Source organism: Nannospalax galili, unplaced genomic scaffold (genome assembly GCF_000622305.1).
Source record: "Nannospalax galili isolate Female #2095 unplaced genomic scaffold, S.galili_v1.0 scaffold305, whole genome shotgun sequence".
In the NCBI taxonomy this organism is placed as follows: domain Eukaryota; kingdom Metazoa; phylum Chordata; class Mammalia; order Rodentia; family Spalacidae; genus Nannospalax; species Nannospalax galili.
The window spans coordinates 3,251,814-3,267,587 of NW_008356258.1; the positions used below are offsets into that span (position 1 = coordinate 3,251,814).

Consider the following 15,774-nt stretch of genomic DNA (forward strand, 5'->3'; position numbering starts at 1 on the left):
TATATTAGCCTGGGAAACAGAGTGAGTCTTGTCTCAGAAAAACAAACAAAAGAAAACAATCCATGATAGATGACAGCTCTCTCCCTGGCGGGGGAGGGACATACTGTGTATACATACGTGTGTGTGTGTGTGTGGTGTCTTCGTTCTGAAGCCAGGCAAAGAAGCTGTGGGAACAGGAGGAGCATGGGAGATGGGGAGGGTGCAGGGCTACATCTGAGGCAGGGAAGTGAACAATGAACAGCCCCTCGGTATAACCAAACTTATTTAACATGGAAGCTCATTGGAAATTGAAGAATTTTTTTCTTTTGCTATGGAGGTGTTGATTTAGTGACAAAGTGCTCCCCTCCATGTACACTTTCAAGGTCTTGGGTTTGATACCCAACATCCCCCGCCACACACAGTCAACAAAGAAAAAATACTTTCTCTCAAGAGTCAGGTGCTAATAAACCCCTTACTTGTATCATTCAGAACAACTCAACTGGGCAAAAAAGATTCACTTTCTTGGAAATTGGGTGATAACAAAACAGTATTTCTAGATCTAGAAGTCCATATCTGTGGACTAGAAGTCCCAAAATTATGTTTTCTTTTGGGGGCCTTATCTGGACATTTCAGCAACATTTAAGCTGAGTGGCTTCCTAACTGGCTTAGCAAAAGGCAAAGTCCTCTTTTGTCTACTGATCTCAGTCCAGTGATTTAAAAAATTATTCTAGAACCAGTCATAGTGGCCCATGCCTTTAATCCCAGCACTCTGGAGGCAGAGTTGGGTGGATCTGTGAGATGGAGGCCAGCCTGGTCTACATGGTGAGTTCCAAGCCAGCTGGGGTTTAAGAAGACCCGGTCTCAAACAAACAAACAAACAACGACAACAACAAAAAAACCCAAACCCCCCCAAAAACTTATTCTAAAACCAGTTCATGTTGGCTGTTAAAAAATAAAAAAAGAGTCGGAGCTGGAGAGTGGCTCGGCAATTAGGGGCACTGACTGCTCTTGCAGAGGACCTGGGTTCTATTCCCAGCACCCACATGGCAGGTAACAACCATCTGTAACTCCTGTTCCAGGGGCTCTGACATCCTCTTTTGACCTCTGTGGGCATTGCACAACATGAGTGCCCTACCTACACACAGGCAGTACACTCATTCACATAAAATAAAAAGATCATGGGTTCCCCCAGGCAGCTCTGCCTACCACTCCACAAAAGAACACAAAACAGGAATACCAATATCATCATTGTATTGATGATATATGTTCTCCTTGGTCCAAAAACAAGATCATATTATACGTATTGTTCTGTAATCTATTTTTTCTACTCCCAGCCACATATCTTTGCTAATAAATCATACAATACCTGAGACAGGGGGATGGCTCAGTAGTAGAGCCCTTACTAGCAAGTGCAAGGCCAAGGGTTCAATTCCCAGTACTACATAGATTAAAACCTCTCTCTCCCTCCCGTCTTCCATTCCTTCCTCCTCCTCTCCTTCCTCTCCTTCCTGTTTTCCTTCTTCTCTCCTTCCTGGCTGTTGGTACAGTTACTTTTCCATGTGAAATGTATGTTGGGATTTGTAAGAGACTGTCACACACATTTGTTCAAATCTTTTATGTCCCTCAATGAAAGGGCTGAGGGTTTAGTAGACAACGTGCCTTAAGCATGTGTGAGCCTCTGGATTTAGTCCCCAGCATCAAATAATAAATTAATAAGTAAGTAAATTTGTGTGTATATGTATACATGTGGGTGTGGTGTGTGTATAGTATATGTGAGTATATGCAGGTGTGCACGCCTGGTACACGAGTACAGAAGCCAGAGGAGGACATCCGGTGTCCTGCTCATATCACTCTCTCCTTTACTCCTTTAAGACAGGGTCTCTCACTGAGCTTGGAGCTGTCCGCTAGCAAGCTTCAGCAATCCTGGGGTTACAGGTGACTGTGTGGCCACACCTGGCTTTTTTACATGTGTAATGAGATCCGAACTCAGGTTCTTATGCCTACACAGCAAGTACTCTTACCCCATACCCTCTCTCCAGCTCAAGTAAAAAAGTATTTGAACATTAAAATCATTATTCCATGCATCTTGCTGTTGTGATGTCTGCTCTGATTAGTTCTCATCTTGGGTGGCTTTTATGGTAGCTCTAATTTTGGACTGCACTAACAAGTGTCTTTTTAGCATAGGAAGAACACATGATCAGGGCTCAATCACTTCCTTGCTGTGTGACCATGGGCAAGTTAACATTTCTCTGGTTTTGTTTCTTTTTCTGATCTCATCAGCAGAACACACCTTATAATCATAGAATTTAGAGGGTTGCTGCAAAGAATAAATAAGGGACAGGGCTGGAAAGATGGCTCAGTGGTTAGGAATACTGGCTGCTCTTGTAGACCGGGGTTTGATTTCTAGCACCTACAGGGTGGTTAACAATCATCTGTAAATTCAGTTCCAGGGGATCCAGTACCCTCTTCTGACCTCTGTGGGCATTGCACAATATACATGCGGGTGCACTTATATACATGCAGGCAAAACATTCGTACACACACACACACACATACACACACTAATGATTAATAAAATATTTGAGGAAAACATCTTTAAATTTCTAAGGAGAAGCATTTTGAGAGGCACTGTCATTTATTCAGTTCCTCAGGAAGCAAAGAGCTCATGGTTTGGTGCTTCTGCTAAAGCTCTTTGGAGCATCATAGCAGGAGGACATGGTCCTAGTGTGGATACAAGTTGCTTCAGCTTCAGCAGACATCAGGAGGTCCCCAGTAGCAGCAGCTCTCCCAGTGATGTGATGTGAAGGCTCCCAGGTGAGTCAGCAGCCTGCCTCACCCAGCACTGTCGCTCTAGGGCATTCTCTGTCACATGCTAGTTCCTTTATTTAGTTAGATGCATTCCCTGTTGTCTTTGTGGGCATGCCTCATCTCTGGGAAAAGATCAAATAAGCCCTGGCATTTAAACTCTAGCAAATCCTAGAGTTCTCTGTTAAAAATATCTTGGCAAACTACCACAGAATTGCAGTAAATAAAGGCTCTGGTTTTTAAAACTCCACGACTTGCCTCAATGTGATTGTATACAGTTTTAGCAACTTATCTTTGACAGTAACATTAATGAGTAATTTGTCTAGGAGTGTTATGTAAATACTTTAAGAACATGGAACACCTTTCCTCAAAGCTTATCCAGGAATAGGCAGGCAAACCATAAAACAAAATGCATTGCCATGGTATCTTCAAGAAGACACATAATTGGCATGCTACCAGCTGAATGAGGACAGATTCAGCGCAAACAGCAGCCTCATAGCTGCACCAGGGGTAAGTCATCCTGTCCTCCTGACCCATCTGTCTTACAGCAATCTCTCTTTATGACCACAGTTAATGGGGCCATCTCTGAAGATGGCAATAAGCTGGCGCTAAACCCTTCTGGGGTCATGACGCTGTCTAACTGAATTTCAGGGGAGTGCAGAGTTCAGTTTGGCACGAAGTCATGTAACAATTAGATCAGCTCCCTTTCTCATCATCAATATAAAGTCTCTTCTTCCCGCCAGAGGCCTCTGAATTAGTCCAAGACACATAGATCATGCCTGCCATGGGGACATAATCTGAACCACTCTTTGAGCATTGCCGATTCACCATGTAGCTCACTTTTCCTGACCCTGCCACACAACGCACACTTGCCTCACACACACACCTGAGTTGACGCACCTACCTTTAACAAGGTCATTGGAAGTTTGAGTCTGAAGGGCATAAAGTGTTACTTAGTATCCCTCATGATATGGAGCCCAGTTCTAAGCAAAGCTGGTTTACACTTAATATTCATTGATTTGAAGTATACTTTCAATGAGTTTTTGAAGGACTAGGAAGGGAACAAGGAAAGAAACTCATAAAGAAACATTGGCAGAGGCCAGGGAGATTTTGTGTAGAGAGGTGAAAAAAATGTTCACATAAAACTGCGGTTTTCTTACCAGGTATGGTGGCTCACGCTTGTAATCCCAACACTTGGGAAACAGAGGCAGGAGGATTACAGTGAGTTCCAAGGGTCTAGCCAGGCAAGGATATATAATGAGGCCCTACCTTTAAGAAAAGAAGACATCTCCCAAAACAAAACAAGCAAAACCCCTGCTGTTTTCTTGCAATTAATGAAGTGACCCATTTTATACCATTGGTCTCAGAGTCAAAAATAATAGACTTATCATTACTTAAGAACAGATATGCTAGCCAGGTGTGATGGAGCACACCTTTGATCCTAGCTCTTGGGAAGCAGAGGCAGGTGGATCTCTGTGAGTTTGAGGTCAGCCTAGTTTACATAGCAAGTTTCAGACTAGCTGGGGTGTTGGGGAACCCTGCTGCTAGGGTTGTAGTCCTCCATGTCCGGATAGCTTTAAGGGGCTCGCGCCATATGGAAGGACTCCCCTTCTCAGCAGGGGGCCTCCTGCTCTCTGCCTGACTTACCTGGAAAGTGCCGCCAAGCACAGATGCCTGACCTTATTTGGAACATGACCTTTGGCATAGTTACCTGGAGTAAAAACTACCCCCAGGTTTTTTTCTATATGATAATTAGGCATTTTGGGATAGTCGGAGTAAATAAAGCATACTATGAGCACCTATCAGCTGAGGCATTGGCTACTGCCTCCACACTATATTTTCCCTAGTTCTCCCACTGAATAAACAGAGCTGTTTCACTGAATCTAGAGCTGTTTCACTGAGTCTGGAGTTGTTTGCATCGTTGAACCTGCCTCCCTGGAAGGGCTTTCTTCCGTCAGTGCTCACTGGCCATCCTGACCCCGCTCGTCGCTTCTGCTCCCTTTGTCCTCGTGGAGTGGTTGCCAAAGACCCACGAGGAGAGGGAGCGACCCCACACTGGGGCTACAAGGAGACCCTGTCTCAAAAAGACTGAAAAAAAAAACAAAAAACAGATATGCCATTACATACCTTTTCTAACTTAATTTCTTAAGTGATTCTACTTAAGCTTCTGGTACACACAGAATGCTGTACAGAGGACTGGGGATGTATACATGCTCAGTGGTGGAACATTTGCTTAGCATGTGTTAAGGCCCTAGGCTTTAGCCTCAGTGCAGAAAAAGGAAAAAAGAAAAAAGTACAAGCCTGTTTTCACCCGACCCTAGATTCAATCCTTAACTCAGTGAAAGAAATAGGAGCCAGGGAGGTGCTCACTGCCAAGCCTGATGACTTGAGTTCCCACATGACAGAAGGGCAAACTGATCGCTACACATTTGTTGTGGCATGTGTATATAAGCATACACACACACACACACACACACACACACACACACACGCACACAAAAAAAAAAATAATAAGTAAATACATTTTAATTACCAAAAAGAAAGGAAAAAAGGAAGAAAGAGAGGGAGGGAAGGAGGGAAAGAGGGAGGAACGGAGAGATGGAGGGAGGGAGGAAGGCGAGCCATGCAAATGTAATGCTGTTGTCACTGTCATACTTTGAAGTTATATACCCACTTGAGTGCACCCAAGTCTAATTTCCTAACCTTTCCCTGCACTGTTGCACAATACAAAATCTTCACCTGTGGGCTGAAATGGAAGACAGAGGACAGGCACTTTGTGATATTTTATCTCCTTGTCTGTGTATTCATCCCAGGCTGCAGACAGAAGCACCCAGGGTTCAGGATGATGTCTGACTAGAAATGACTCAGGAAAACAGGAAGAGGCTGGCTAGCCTGGGAGGGCGAGGATGGGGAACTCTATCTTGACTGAACTGCTATCTGGTGACATTTGAGAGGGTGTTCTATGGGTGGGGTTAGACAATAAGAGACTGTACTTTCTCTAGAGACTTTGAACAAACAATTATAAAACCCACCAAATGGGTCTGTTCTTATCATTGTGTGTTGGCAAAGCCTAACAACGTCAGTGATGAAACTCTCCAATTCAGGGAGACCTCTCCCACTGTCCTCCCATTCCCCGAATACCACTCACATGATCCCTTTTTCCAATGCAAGTCACATAACAGAGGATTAGGGGGACACACCAAGGTGGGAAATAAGAATATAGAGCTCTCCCTCTCCGTTATTCCCTTGTTATCTTTTCCTATTGATGTGTTTTAAACATAAGAACCTTACTGCAAAGGCCCCATACTATTTTGCATATATCTGGTCCTTATTAAATTCCTATGTTAGGGCTGAACATGTGCACACTAAGCCTGTACACTGGCCTAGCATGTCCAGGGTTCTATCCTCAGACTAGAAACTAGGTCCCATAGTTCAAGGAAAATGTCCACTTCAGGTAAGGTGTTGAGAGAGGGTGATGGTGGGATTTAAATTTTATTTATTTATTTTTATTTTATGTGTATGAATGTTTTGCTTGCATGTATGTAAGTGCACTTGTGTCGCTCAATGCCCACAAAGGCCAGAAGAGAGCATTGGATCCCCTGGAACTAGATTTACAGTCAGTTGTTAGCCACCATTTGAGTGTCCCAATAAGGGGATTTGATCAAAGAATATTACATGAAGTCTGAATATGATCAAAACACACTGTACAAAATTCTAAAAGAATTGGGATTAGAGAGATGGCTCAGCAGTTAAGAGCACTGGCTGCTCTTGCAGAGGAATGGGTTCAGTGTCTAGCATCCACATGGCAGCTCAAAACCACTTTTAGCTCCAGCTCCAGGGGGTCTCACACCTTTTTCTGTGCTCTGAGGGCACTGTGTGTATGTGGTGCACTTGTATACATGCAGGCAAAACACTCATACCCATAAAATCAAATAAAAAATCTTTTAAAAAATTATCAAATAGGGTTCGAGAGATGGCTCACCAGTTAAGAGCACTGGTTGCTCTTGCAGAGGACCTGGGTTTGCTTCCCAGCACCCACATGGTAGCTAACAACCATCCATAACTCCAGTTCTAGGGGATCCAACGGCCTCTTCTGACCTCCTTGGGCATTCCGTGATACAGGTGCACTTACATACATGCAAGCAATGCACTCATCCACACAAAATTAAAAATAAAAATTTTAAATTAAAAAATTGGCTGGGTGGGCAGGTGGTGCACGCCTTTAGTCCCAGTACTTGGACGGCAGAGGCAGGCAGATCTCTGTGAGTTCAAGGCCAGCCTGGTCTACATAGTGAGTGCCAGGCCAGCTGGGGCTACAGGGAGACCCTGTCTCAAAAAGATCAAGAAAAAAAAAATTTTTTTAATTGTCAAATAATCAGTAAAAACATTTTTAAAAATAAAAACCTAGATCTTAAGAAAAGAAAACAGTTGTATGGATATATGAAAATGTCACAGGGTTTGGACAGATGACACAGGGGTTAAGAGTACTGGCTGTTCTTGCAGAGGGTCCAGGTTTAGTTTTCAGCACTCACATGGCAGCTAGCAACTGTCATTAACTCCAACTCCAAAGGATCAGGTGCCTTCTGGCCTCCTGGGGCACTGGTGCACTTAGGTATGTGTAGGCAAAACACTCATACACATAAAATAAATAAATAAATAAATCCAATTTTTAAAAAAATCATAGTGAAACCTATTGTTTTGTATAATTAGTATACACTGAAAATAAAAATATCTTCAATGTCAAACTGTGTGCGTGGCTCATATTTATCATCCCAATACTCAGGAAGTGGAAGGCAGGAGGATCGTGAGTTCAAGATCAGCCTGGGCTAGACTCTGATTCAAATAAAGAATAGAGGGGGTGGTGAGGAGAGGAGCAGGCAGGGAAGAAAGAAGAAAAGAGGAAGGAGAAGAGGGGAGGAGAACACTCAGGACAGGGAAAGCAGTGATACCTATGGAAAAAGTTCTGAAGCTTAGACATTATCAGCCCTAAGAAGAGAAGAGGGAAGGGTCAAAGCACACAATATGGCATTTTAATTATGGGATGGCCACCAGAGCTGCCCCTTTCCCCAGAGGCTCAGAGGATAGAGGGTCTAGGTCAGGGGTGTCTGATACCCAAGGAGGACTGAGCACTAAATGGATCAGGAGGATGGATAAGTGCAGTGTCCATTAAATTCACTCTTCAGTGGCTGGAGGGGGACACCCCATTTTCTGAAGTATTAAATTCACCTTCACATGGTTTAAGTGATGAGGAGGGATGACTCAGAGCTAAATGCCAATGTGGGAACTTTAGTTGATAGTGACATATCAATGTAGATTGATTGTAACAAATGTGCTACTCTGGTGGGGGAGTGCTAATAATGGGAGAGGCTGTGCAGGTGTGGGGGCAGAGGACATGTGGCATTTGCCTGTACTTCATGCTCAATTTTGTCATAAAACTAAAAACAAACCCATTGTGGTTGGAGGAGAGCTGTTGTGATGGCATAAAAGGAATTGTTTTGGTGTGCACAGTGCTTTCAAATCTATACAGTGGGTTTGGTCTCTCATGTGAACGTTTGAAAACAGTACAGGATCCTTTCAGCCTTCAAGATCAGGGATGGAAACTCAGACCTGATGTGGTCTGTCTCAGTTTAAAGAACAAGTAAGTATTCAAGTCAAGTCGTACAAGTTCTCTCATTCCAAGACCAGTGACCGGCTCACATTCCACCAGCATCTCCAACAGTTCACAAGCTTTCAACAAAAACAATGAACAGAGGGCTGGGGAGATGGCTCAGAGGTGAAAAGCACTGACTTCTCTTGCAGAGGACCTGGGCTCAGTTCCCAGCACCAACATGGCAGCTAACAACCATCTGTAACTCCAGTTCCATGTAATCCAAATCCCTCTTCTGGTCTCTGTGAGCACTGCATGCACATGGTGTGGCTTACATGCACTCAGGCAAAGCACTCACACACATACAATAAAAATAATTTACTAATTAATTAAAACAAGAAAAACCACAACAAACATTTCTGTTCTGGATTAGATATTAAAAGTAAATACTGTTTATTACTATAAGTAAGATATTGGGAGAAAATGTAAATGAAATTAGGACAAAAAAGAAAGATTGTCCTTTAATTCCAGCACTTGGGTGGCAGAGGCAGGCAGATCTCTGCAGGTTCAAGGCCAGCCTGGTCTACATAGTGAGTTCCAGGCCAACTGAGGCTATAAGGAAAGAAAAAAAAAAGATTATCCAAACTATAAGGTACTAATACCCTTTCTAGAACCCCAGGCTGGGGAAAGGATCATTCTAACATCACTAGCATCAATGAACCTCTGCCTGTGATAGGGGAAATCAGAACGCCTCTATGGAGACCTGACAATCCCAGTGTCTCAGGATCAATGGGTCCAAAAAGACATCACCAGAGAAACCAGAGGCAAAACTAATGTTCTGTCCATCAACATCAGCAAGCTGGGGCAGTCTTATCAGCCCCAAAGACTGTGTTTCTGTGTGTTTCTGTACAGAGCTGTACATTGCATTAATAAGAACTGATGACTACTGACTAGGCTTTGCTCTATGTGATTTTCTCTTTTCTAAGTTTTTAGTACATGCAAATTAACTTTTCTTCCAATATCATAGGCTCCTGGAAATAACTAGAAAGGGATGTGGTCAAAGAACTGAAACTTGACCATCTAGAACTCCAGCACTGGCTTCCCAGAAAGGGACCGAGGTAAAGACCTTGTCCGTTGTTCTGTGATTTAAAGCCAGATGGTTCCAGGCCCCAGAGGAATGCAAATACTCATTGCAAAATGATCAGTTCACATAAAGCAGCTCTCCAAACACATAAAGGCTTTTTTTTTTTTTTGCCTTACAGTCAGTTTCTTTCAATGAACAACCTCTCAATCTTTAACAACAAAACCCCAAAACCAACCACAAAACAACAACAACAACAAAAAGCCCACATTTTTTTATTGTTGTTTGTTTGGTTGATTTGTTGTTTTTTGTTTTGTTTTGTTTTGTTCTGTTGTTTTTATTTATTTATTTATTTAATTTTTTGTCTTTTTGAGAAAGGATCTCCCTGCAGCCCCAGCTGGCATAGAACTCACTATGGACACCAACTCGGCCTCAGTCTCACAGAGATCCACTTACCCCTGCCTCCTGAGTCCTGGGATTAAAGGTCACTATGCCTGGCCAGATTTTTAATCAGATTTCACTATCATACAATTCTGTAAGGGTAGGTTTCTTTAACTTTCCCAGAAATTTCAAATAGTAAGATTCAGGTGTGTAAAACCACTGACATTTCACATCATTCAAGGGTTCCCATCTGTGGTGCGGTGCTGTAACGATGTTAACAGAGTTTGGGAGGTGACCTGGGCCCTGGGTCATTTAGGGGAAAGGTCAAAATATGAGGAAAGATTCCTTTGTAGTCCTTTGGCCCACATCTGAGGCCTTGTTTTTGTTTTTTGGTTTTTTTTTTTCTTTTTTCTCTTGTCTTCTTGTTACTATCTGGAATCTCACTAAAGAGGAAGACTCTTTCCTGAGTTAGTGCTGGATGGTAACACAATAACCTGAGAGGTCACAGGGACTTTAATCGCTAAGATGTAGACTTCAGGACTAGAGCTGAGGCTGGCCTGACTAGAACTGCAGTACAGGACAGAAAAATGCAGAGCGGTGAATTCCTAGGTAACAGATGAGGGTTCAGGGGGAAGATGCAGGCTGAGTCCAAAGGATAAACTAATAATCAGTCTTTGCTTGGAGTGCGCTGGCCTCGGGGCACACGTGACTGCATTCTGGAAGCCTCTAAAGAGACTGGCTCAAGAGTTGCGTTATCTTGGGTGCTCGAGCACGCCCAAGCTTTGTTCAGAAGTGTCCTGTTGCCATCACAGGCTCAAGTCTTCTGTTCTCTGGTCATTCTTTGTCATTACTGCCAATAACTCAGCGATCCCAAGACCACAGTAGTGTTCTGCAGAGCAAGTCCCTATCCACTAAATCGTAATCCTGATTCCTTCTAGCCCATTCCACACCCTGAACAAATAATTTTCTAATCAAAAACAACCCAAACTCGGTAATTTCTATGTTCACAAAAGATAATATAATTTAAATAATATCCTGAGGCGCTAACAAATTTACACCTGGCCCCAAGTTTACTAAAATTTTCTATCAAGCAGAGCCACCTAGTGGCAGAAAGGAATATATTTTTAGTTTTTAATTTCTCACCTATAATAATCCATTCCAAGTGAGTTAGTTTTTTGTTTTTAAAAAATATTCTTTTTACTCACCCTTACTGACAACCACCACTTTGAGACTACATCCGTGTCTTTACCAAACATCTGTCCACCCAAGACAAACAAAATCATGGTCGGTTGTGCTACAACTGGCAAGTCTTAGGACTAAAACAGAAGCTAGCTCAACGGTGTCTCTTTGGAAGGTCAAAGAAATGTCAATACTATTTTATTTCTAAGGATAAAGAGCTCCTGGGATATTTATTCTGTATTTTTCCAAAAGAGCCTCCTCCTTGCCATACACATACCTCCATGCAAACTGCCACATTAAACTGCCAGGCACAGAGAAGGCGAGCAAAGTGCTCTGCTGTGGCTGGGACGCCCTCCACCTCACACAGTCTCTGGTAGAGATCAGAATTACCTTGGGCTTGGATTTGGCTCCTTTTCTTCCTTCAGCGTAGGTAAACACTCATAGTCAGCTAGGACAGAAGAAAAGCAAACTCATTGTTAGTCATCGGAATTCTATTTTCTATCCACAAAACTGACACAGTTGGGTATGAATGTGCCTGATCTGTGTGGCTAACTACGCAGAAAAGGCCCCACTAGGGAATTTTAGAAGTTCAAAGATTAATGATGGCGAGGCTCTTGAAATGGAAAAAGCACTAATAACTTGGATCCAAGACTGCTGTGTGCTCTGCCTCTGCTGGAAAGGGCGCAATTCATCATTGCTTGCTTATTTGGTCCCTTGGAAGCCCAGTGTGTTCTGATAGCCAGAATTTGCCTCTTGCAGGTAGATGCAGGAATGAAATGGCTGTGCTTGAGGCCTGAAGCCTCTGCAGAACAATTTCACAACAGATACTTCAGAGAGGTGGAGAGTGAACACCTTCTCACAGGGAGCTGTGTTCCTGTCTATTACACCTTTCGTTTGTTGTTGTTGTTTGTGTGTGTGTGTGTGTGTGTGTGTGTGTGTGTGTGTATGTACTGAATGTTTTGGAGGGGGTAGTTTGCACACACCATACCCATGCATGCCTATGTGGAAGCCAGAGGTGGGCATTGGGTATCTTCCGCTATGGCTCTCCAACTTACGTTTTGAGGCAGGGTCTCTCACTGAACATAAAGCTTGCTTTTTGGCTAGACTGGCTGGCCAGAAAACTAATGGGATCTGTCTGTCTCACCTACAGGGTTAGGGCTACAGACAGGGACCATCAAGCCAGTCTTTGACATAGGTTCTGGGGATCTGAACTCAGGTCCTCATGCTTACACAGCAAGCACTTTACCCACTGAGCCATCTTAACAGCTTAGCCAGCTGTTCTTATTAAAGAAAAAACACTTCCCGGCATCTACTCCCTATGTGTCAAAACCATGCTCTGCTCTGCTTTCTCAAATACAAAACTCTTTTGCTAGCTTTCTGGTGTCAGTGTAAGACACAATCTCAGGCACAAAAGGAAATGCACTGGGGCATTAAGCTTGAGTTTTTTTTTACACACACACACACACACACATGTATATGGGGGGTACTTGTGCTATGGCATGTATGTGGAGATCAGAGGAAAACTTGTGGGAGTCAGTTCTCTCCTTCCACCATGTGGGTTTTGGGTATCAAACTCAGGTCATCAGGCTTGGCAACAAGCACCTTTACCCACTGAGCCATCTTGCTGCCCTATATTTTTGTAGTAGAACTTTTTCTTCTTTCTGTTTCTTTTCTGCATGTTCCATATTCTATTATATGTGTATATTACAACTAGAAACAAAATGCACTCTGAGAATTAACCCAGTGACTAGCCCCATCCTCAAATGCTTCATAGAACCTTTCTTCTCTCTCTCAGGAAACATGTTAGAAGTTATACAAGCTAGTTGAATAGTTCTACTGTTTTAAAAAGTTCATTTTGGTAATCCTCTGGTGCAATAATTCTAAAAATAAATTTCTGGTATTGAGGAAACTACTGTAGAGCATTGATACTAATAAACTCTAGGGAATTTAAATATCAAAAAATACAAATGAGCCTGCCTTTAATCCCAACACTCAGGAGGCAGAGGTAGGTGAATCTCTGTAAGATCAAGGCCAGCCTGGTCTACATAGTGGGTTCCAGGCCAGCTGTGGCTACAGGGAGACCCTGTTTTAAACAAGCAAACAAACCAAAAACACAATTGAGAGGCTGGAGAGATGGCTCTGTGGTTAAGAGTGCGTGCTGTGCAATCATGAAGACTGGAGTTCAGATCTCAACACTAACATAGCAAACCAGGTGTTCATTGTATGCCTTTAACCCCAAGATCACTGGGGCCTGCTGGCTCCCCACCTAGTAAGAAAAACACAAGCTCCAGGTTTAGGGAGAGACCCTGCTTCAAAGGCATAGGCAGAGAGTGATAGAAGAGAGTACCCAACGTCCTCTTCTGGCTCCCAACCATGCACATAGATCTGCTTACCTACAAGTAAGCATACACTCACATATATACACATAAATAAATAAATATTTTTAAAAACACAAATGATCAGGCTGGGGAGATGGCTCAGTGGGTGAAAGTGCTTTCTGCACAATCATGAGTATCTGAGTTCAAATCCCCAGCACCCAGGTAAGAAGTTGAGTGTGGTTGTTTGTGCTGGCAACACCAACATTGTGTGTGTGTGTGTGTGTGTGTGTGTGTGTGTGTAGAGGGGATACACGGGCAAGGACATCTTGCTGGCCAGTCAGTCTAGCCCCAAAGAGGTGAGATCCAGGTTCAGTGAGACATCCTGTCTCAGGAGAATTAGGTAGAGAGCTATAGAAGGCACCCCACACCCTCCTCTGGCCTCTACATGTTTGTGCACACACCGATGCATATACCACACACATATATGATGCATACACCATGTATAAGCCACACGTGCACACACACACATGAATACAAATGATATGATAATATAAATAGTGGATTTGCTGAGCGTGGTGATGCACGCCTTTAATCCCAGCACTAGGGAGGCAGAGACAGGTGGATCTCTGAATTCAAGGTCAGTTTGGTCTACATAGTGAGTTCCAGACCAGCTGGGGCTACAGGGAGACCCTGTCTCAAAAAGACAGAAAAAAAAAGTGGATTTGTATCAATTTAATATGCTTATTAAGAATAATTCATTGATTTTTAAAGAAATAGTTACTATTTTAAGTTTTTTTAATTTATTTTTATTTTATGTGTATGACTGTACTGCCTGCATGTATGTAAGTGCACCTGTGTTGTGCAATGCCTGCCAAGGTCAGAAGAGGGTGTCAGATCCTCTTGAACTGGAGTTAGAATGGTGGTTAGCCATCATGTGTGTGCTGAGAATCGAATTCACGTCCTCTGCAAGAGTAGCCAGTGCTCTTAACCCCTGAGCCATCTCTCCAGCCCAGCTGTTACTATTTTAAATAGTGACTTAATGGAAAGTAGGGAACATATACCATAACTGCTGCTAAATAGCATTTGGGGATTGTTGTATGAGAATACTTTTATTATCGTCTACATTAGCCCTGTCCAACAGAGCTATCCATGAGATGGAAATGTTCTAGGGTCATCCTGTTAAATATTGTACCCACTGATTACTAAGCACTTACCACATGGTAACTAGAACTACATTTTTTTTGTTTGATTAAATAGTCACACATCTGTAATGTCTTTTGTATTGGACAGCAAAGATTAATACAAAATATATCTGATAAAGTTGTATATCCATATACAGATCAGCATTATTTAAATTTTTTTTTTTTTGTCTTTTTGAGACAGGGTGTCCCTGTAGCCCCAGCTGTCCTGGAACTCACTATGTAGACCAGGCTGGTCTTGAACTCCCAAAGATCCGCCTGCCTCTGCCTCCCAAGTGCTGGGATTAAAGGTGTGCGCCACCATGCCCGGCAGCATTATTTAAATTTGAGAGTATATAAGGTTAATGCCAGATTTTTTTCCCCAGATAATTTGGTTTCAGATTTCCTTCCTTGAAAAGAAAGATCAAGGCTGTGATGTGTAGAGCGCTTGCCTAGTATGAGTTTGATCCCTTAGCACCAAAGGAAAAGAAACAAATGAAAACATCATTTCCTGCTTGAAAAGTATCATTTCGGCAACTTGTACACAAATAAAAATAAGTGGCTATTTAAAGATAAGTCTGACCCTGCACCAGATTTACTGTGCTGCTTATAACCAGTATCCGTCTATTACCAGAAAGGAAGCAAATACTTTGTTAACACGTACCATTTCTATTCATGCTGCTCATCCATTTGTCAAGCTCTTCCATCTCTATTTCCATAACAGAAGGTGTGTCCTCTTCAAAAATAGGGCTAGACAAACAGCAGAAAAGTGCATTTAAAAAAAAAGGAAAAGTGCAGTGGGCTCATTTGGGGGAAGAGTCTAGACTGTTGGCTATTTGAAAACAACATGACTCAGTGTCTGACACCACAGGTTAGCCCTAGGTTTTCTCCATTCAAAAGAACATCAAACTCTATCAAGAAGAAAGGCAAAGTCTGCAACCAGCCCACATCTCTCACTGAGGTCACACCAGCTGGCATAGAGCTCAGGAGTGGATTACCAGGGAAGCCAGGGACGGCTCTCTGGAGGCCAAAGCCAAGCTGCAAGGCTGCTAAAGCATTGCTATGTTACCCTCTTGGTTTTACTTAATTTTACTTCTTTTTCCTTGGGTTTTGATATGTGACCCAGATCAAGTGCCACTGTCATTCAGGCTTCCTTTACCATGTATCCTATCCTTCCAGGCTTTCCTAACCAGGAAGAATGTCACTGTGGCTCTGAGAAATGCTTGGACCCATCTCCCAGGCTCCAAGGGCATGGATAGGGGACTA

The 15,774-nt window shown here is 42.9% G+C and overlaps 1 protein-coding gene across 1 annotated transcript in view; it reads right to left on the minus strand.

The window, feature by feature from the left end:
- The window catches only part of Tmem154 (transmembrane protein 154), a 54,348-nt gene that overhangs the window by 3,706 nt on the left and 34,868 nt on the right, over positions 1-15,774 (minus strand). Inside the window, exons 5-6 of the mRNA XM_029556768.1 lie at positions 15,173-15,258; positions 11,403-11,460 (exon numbers count right to left, since the gene is read on the minus strand). Of these exons, the coding sequence (XP_029412628.1) occupies positions 11,403-11,460; positions 15,173-15,258 (144 nt within the window). The remainder of the gene's footprint in view (positions 1-11,402; positions 11,461-15,172; positions 15,259-15,774) is intronic.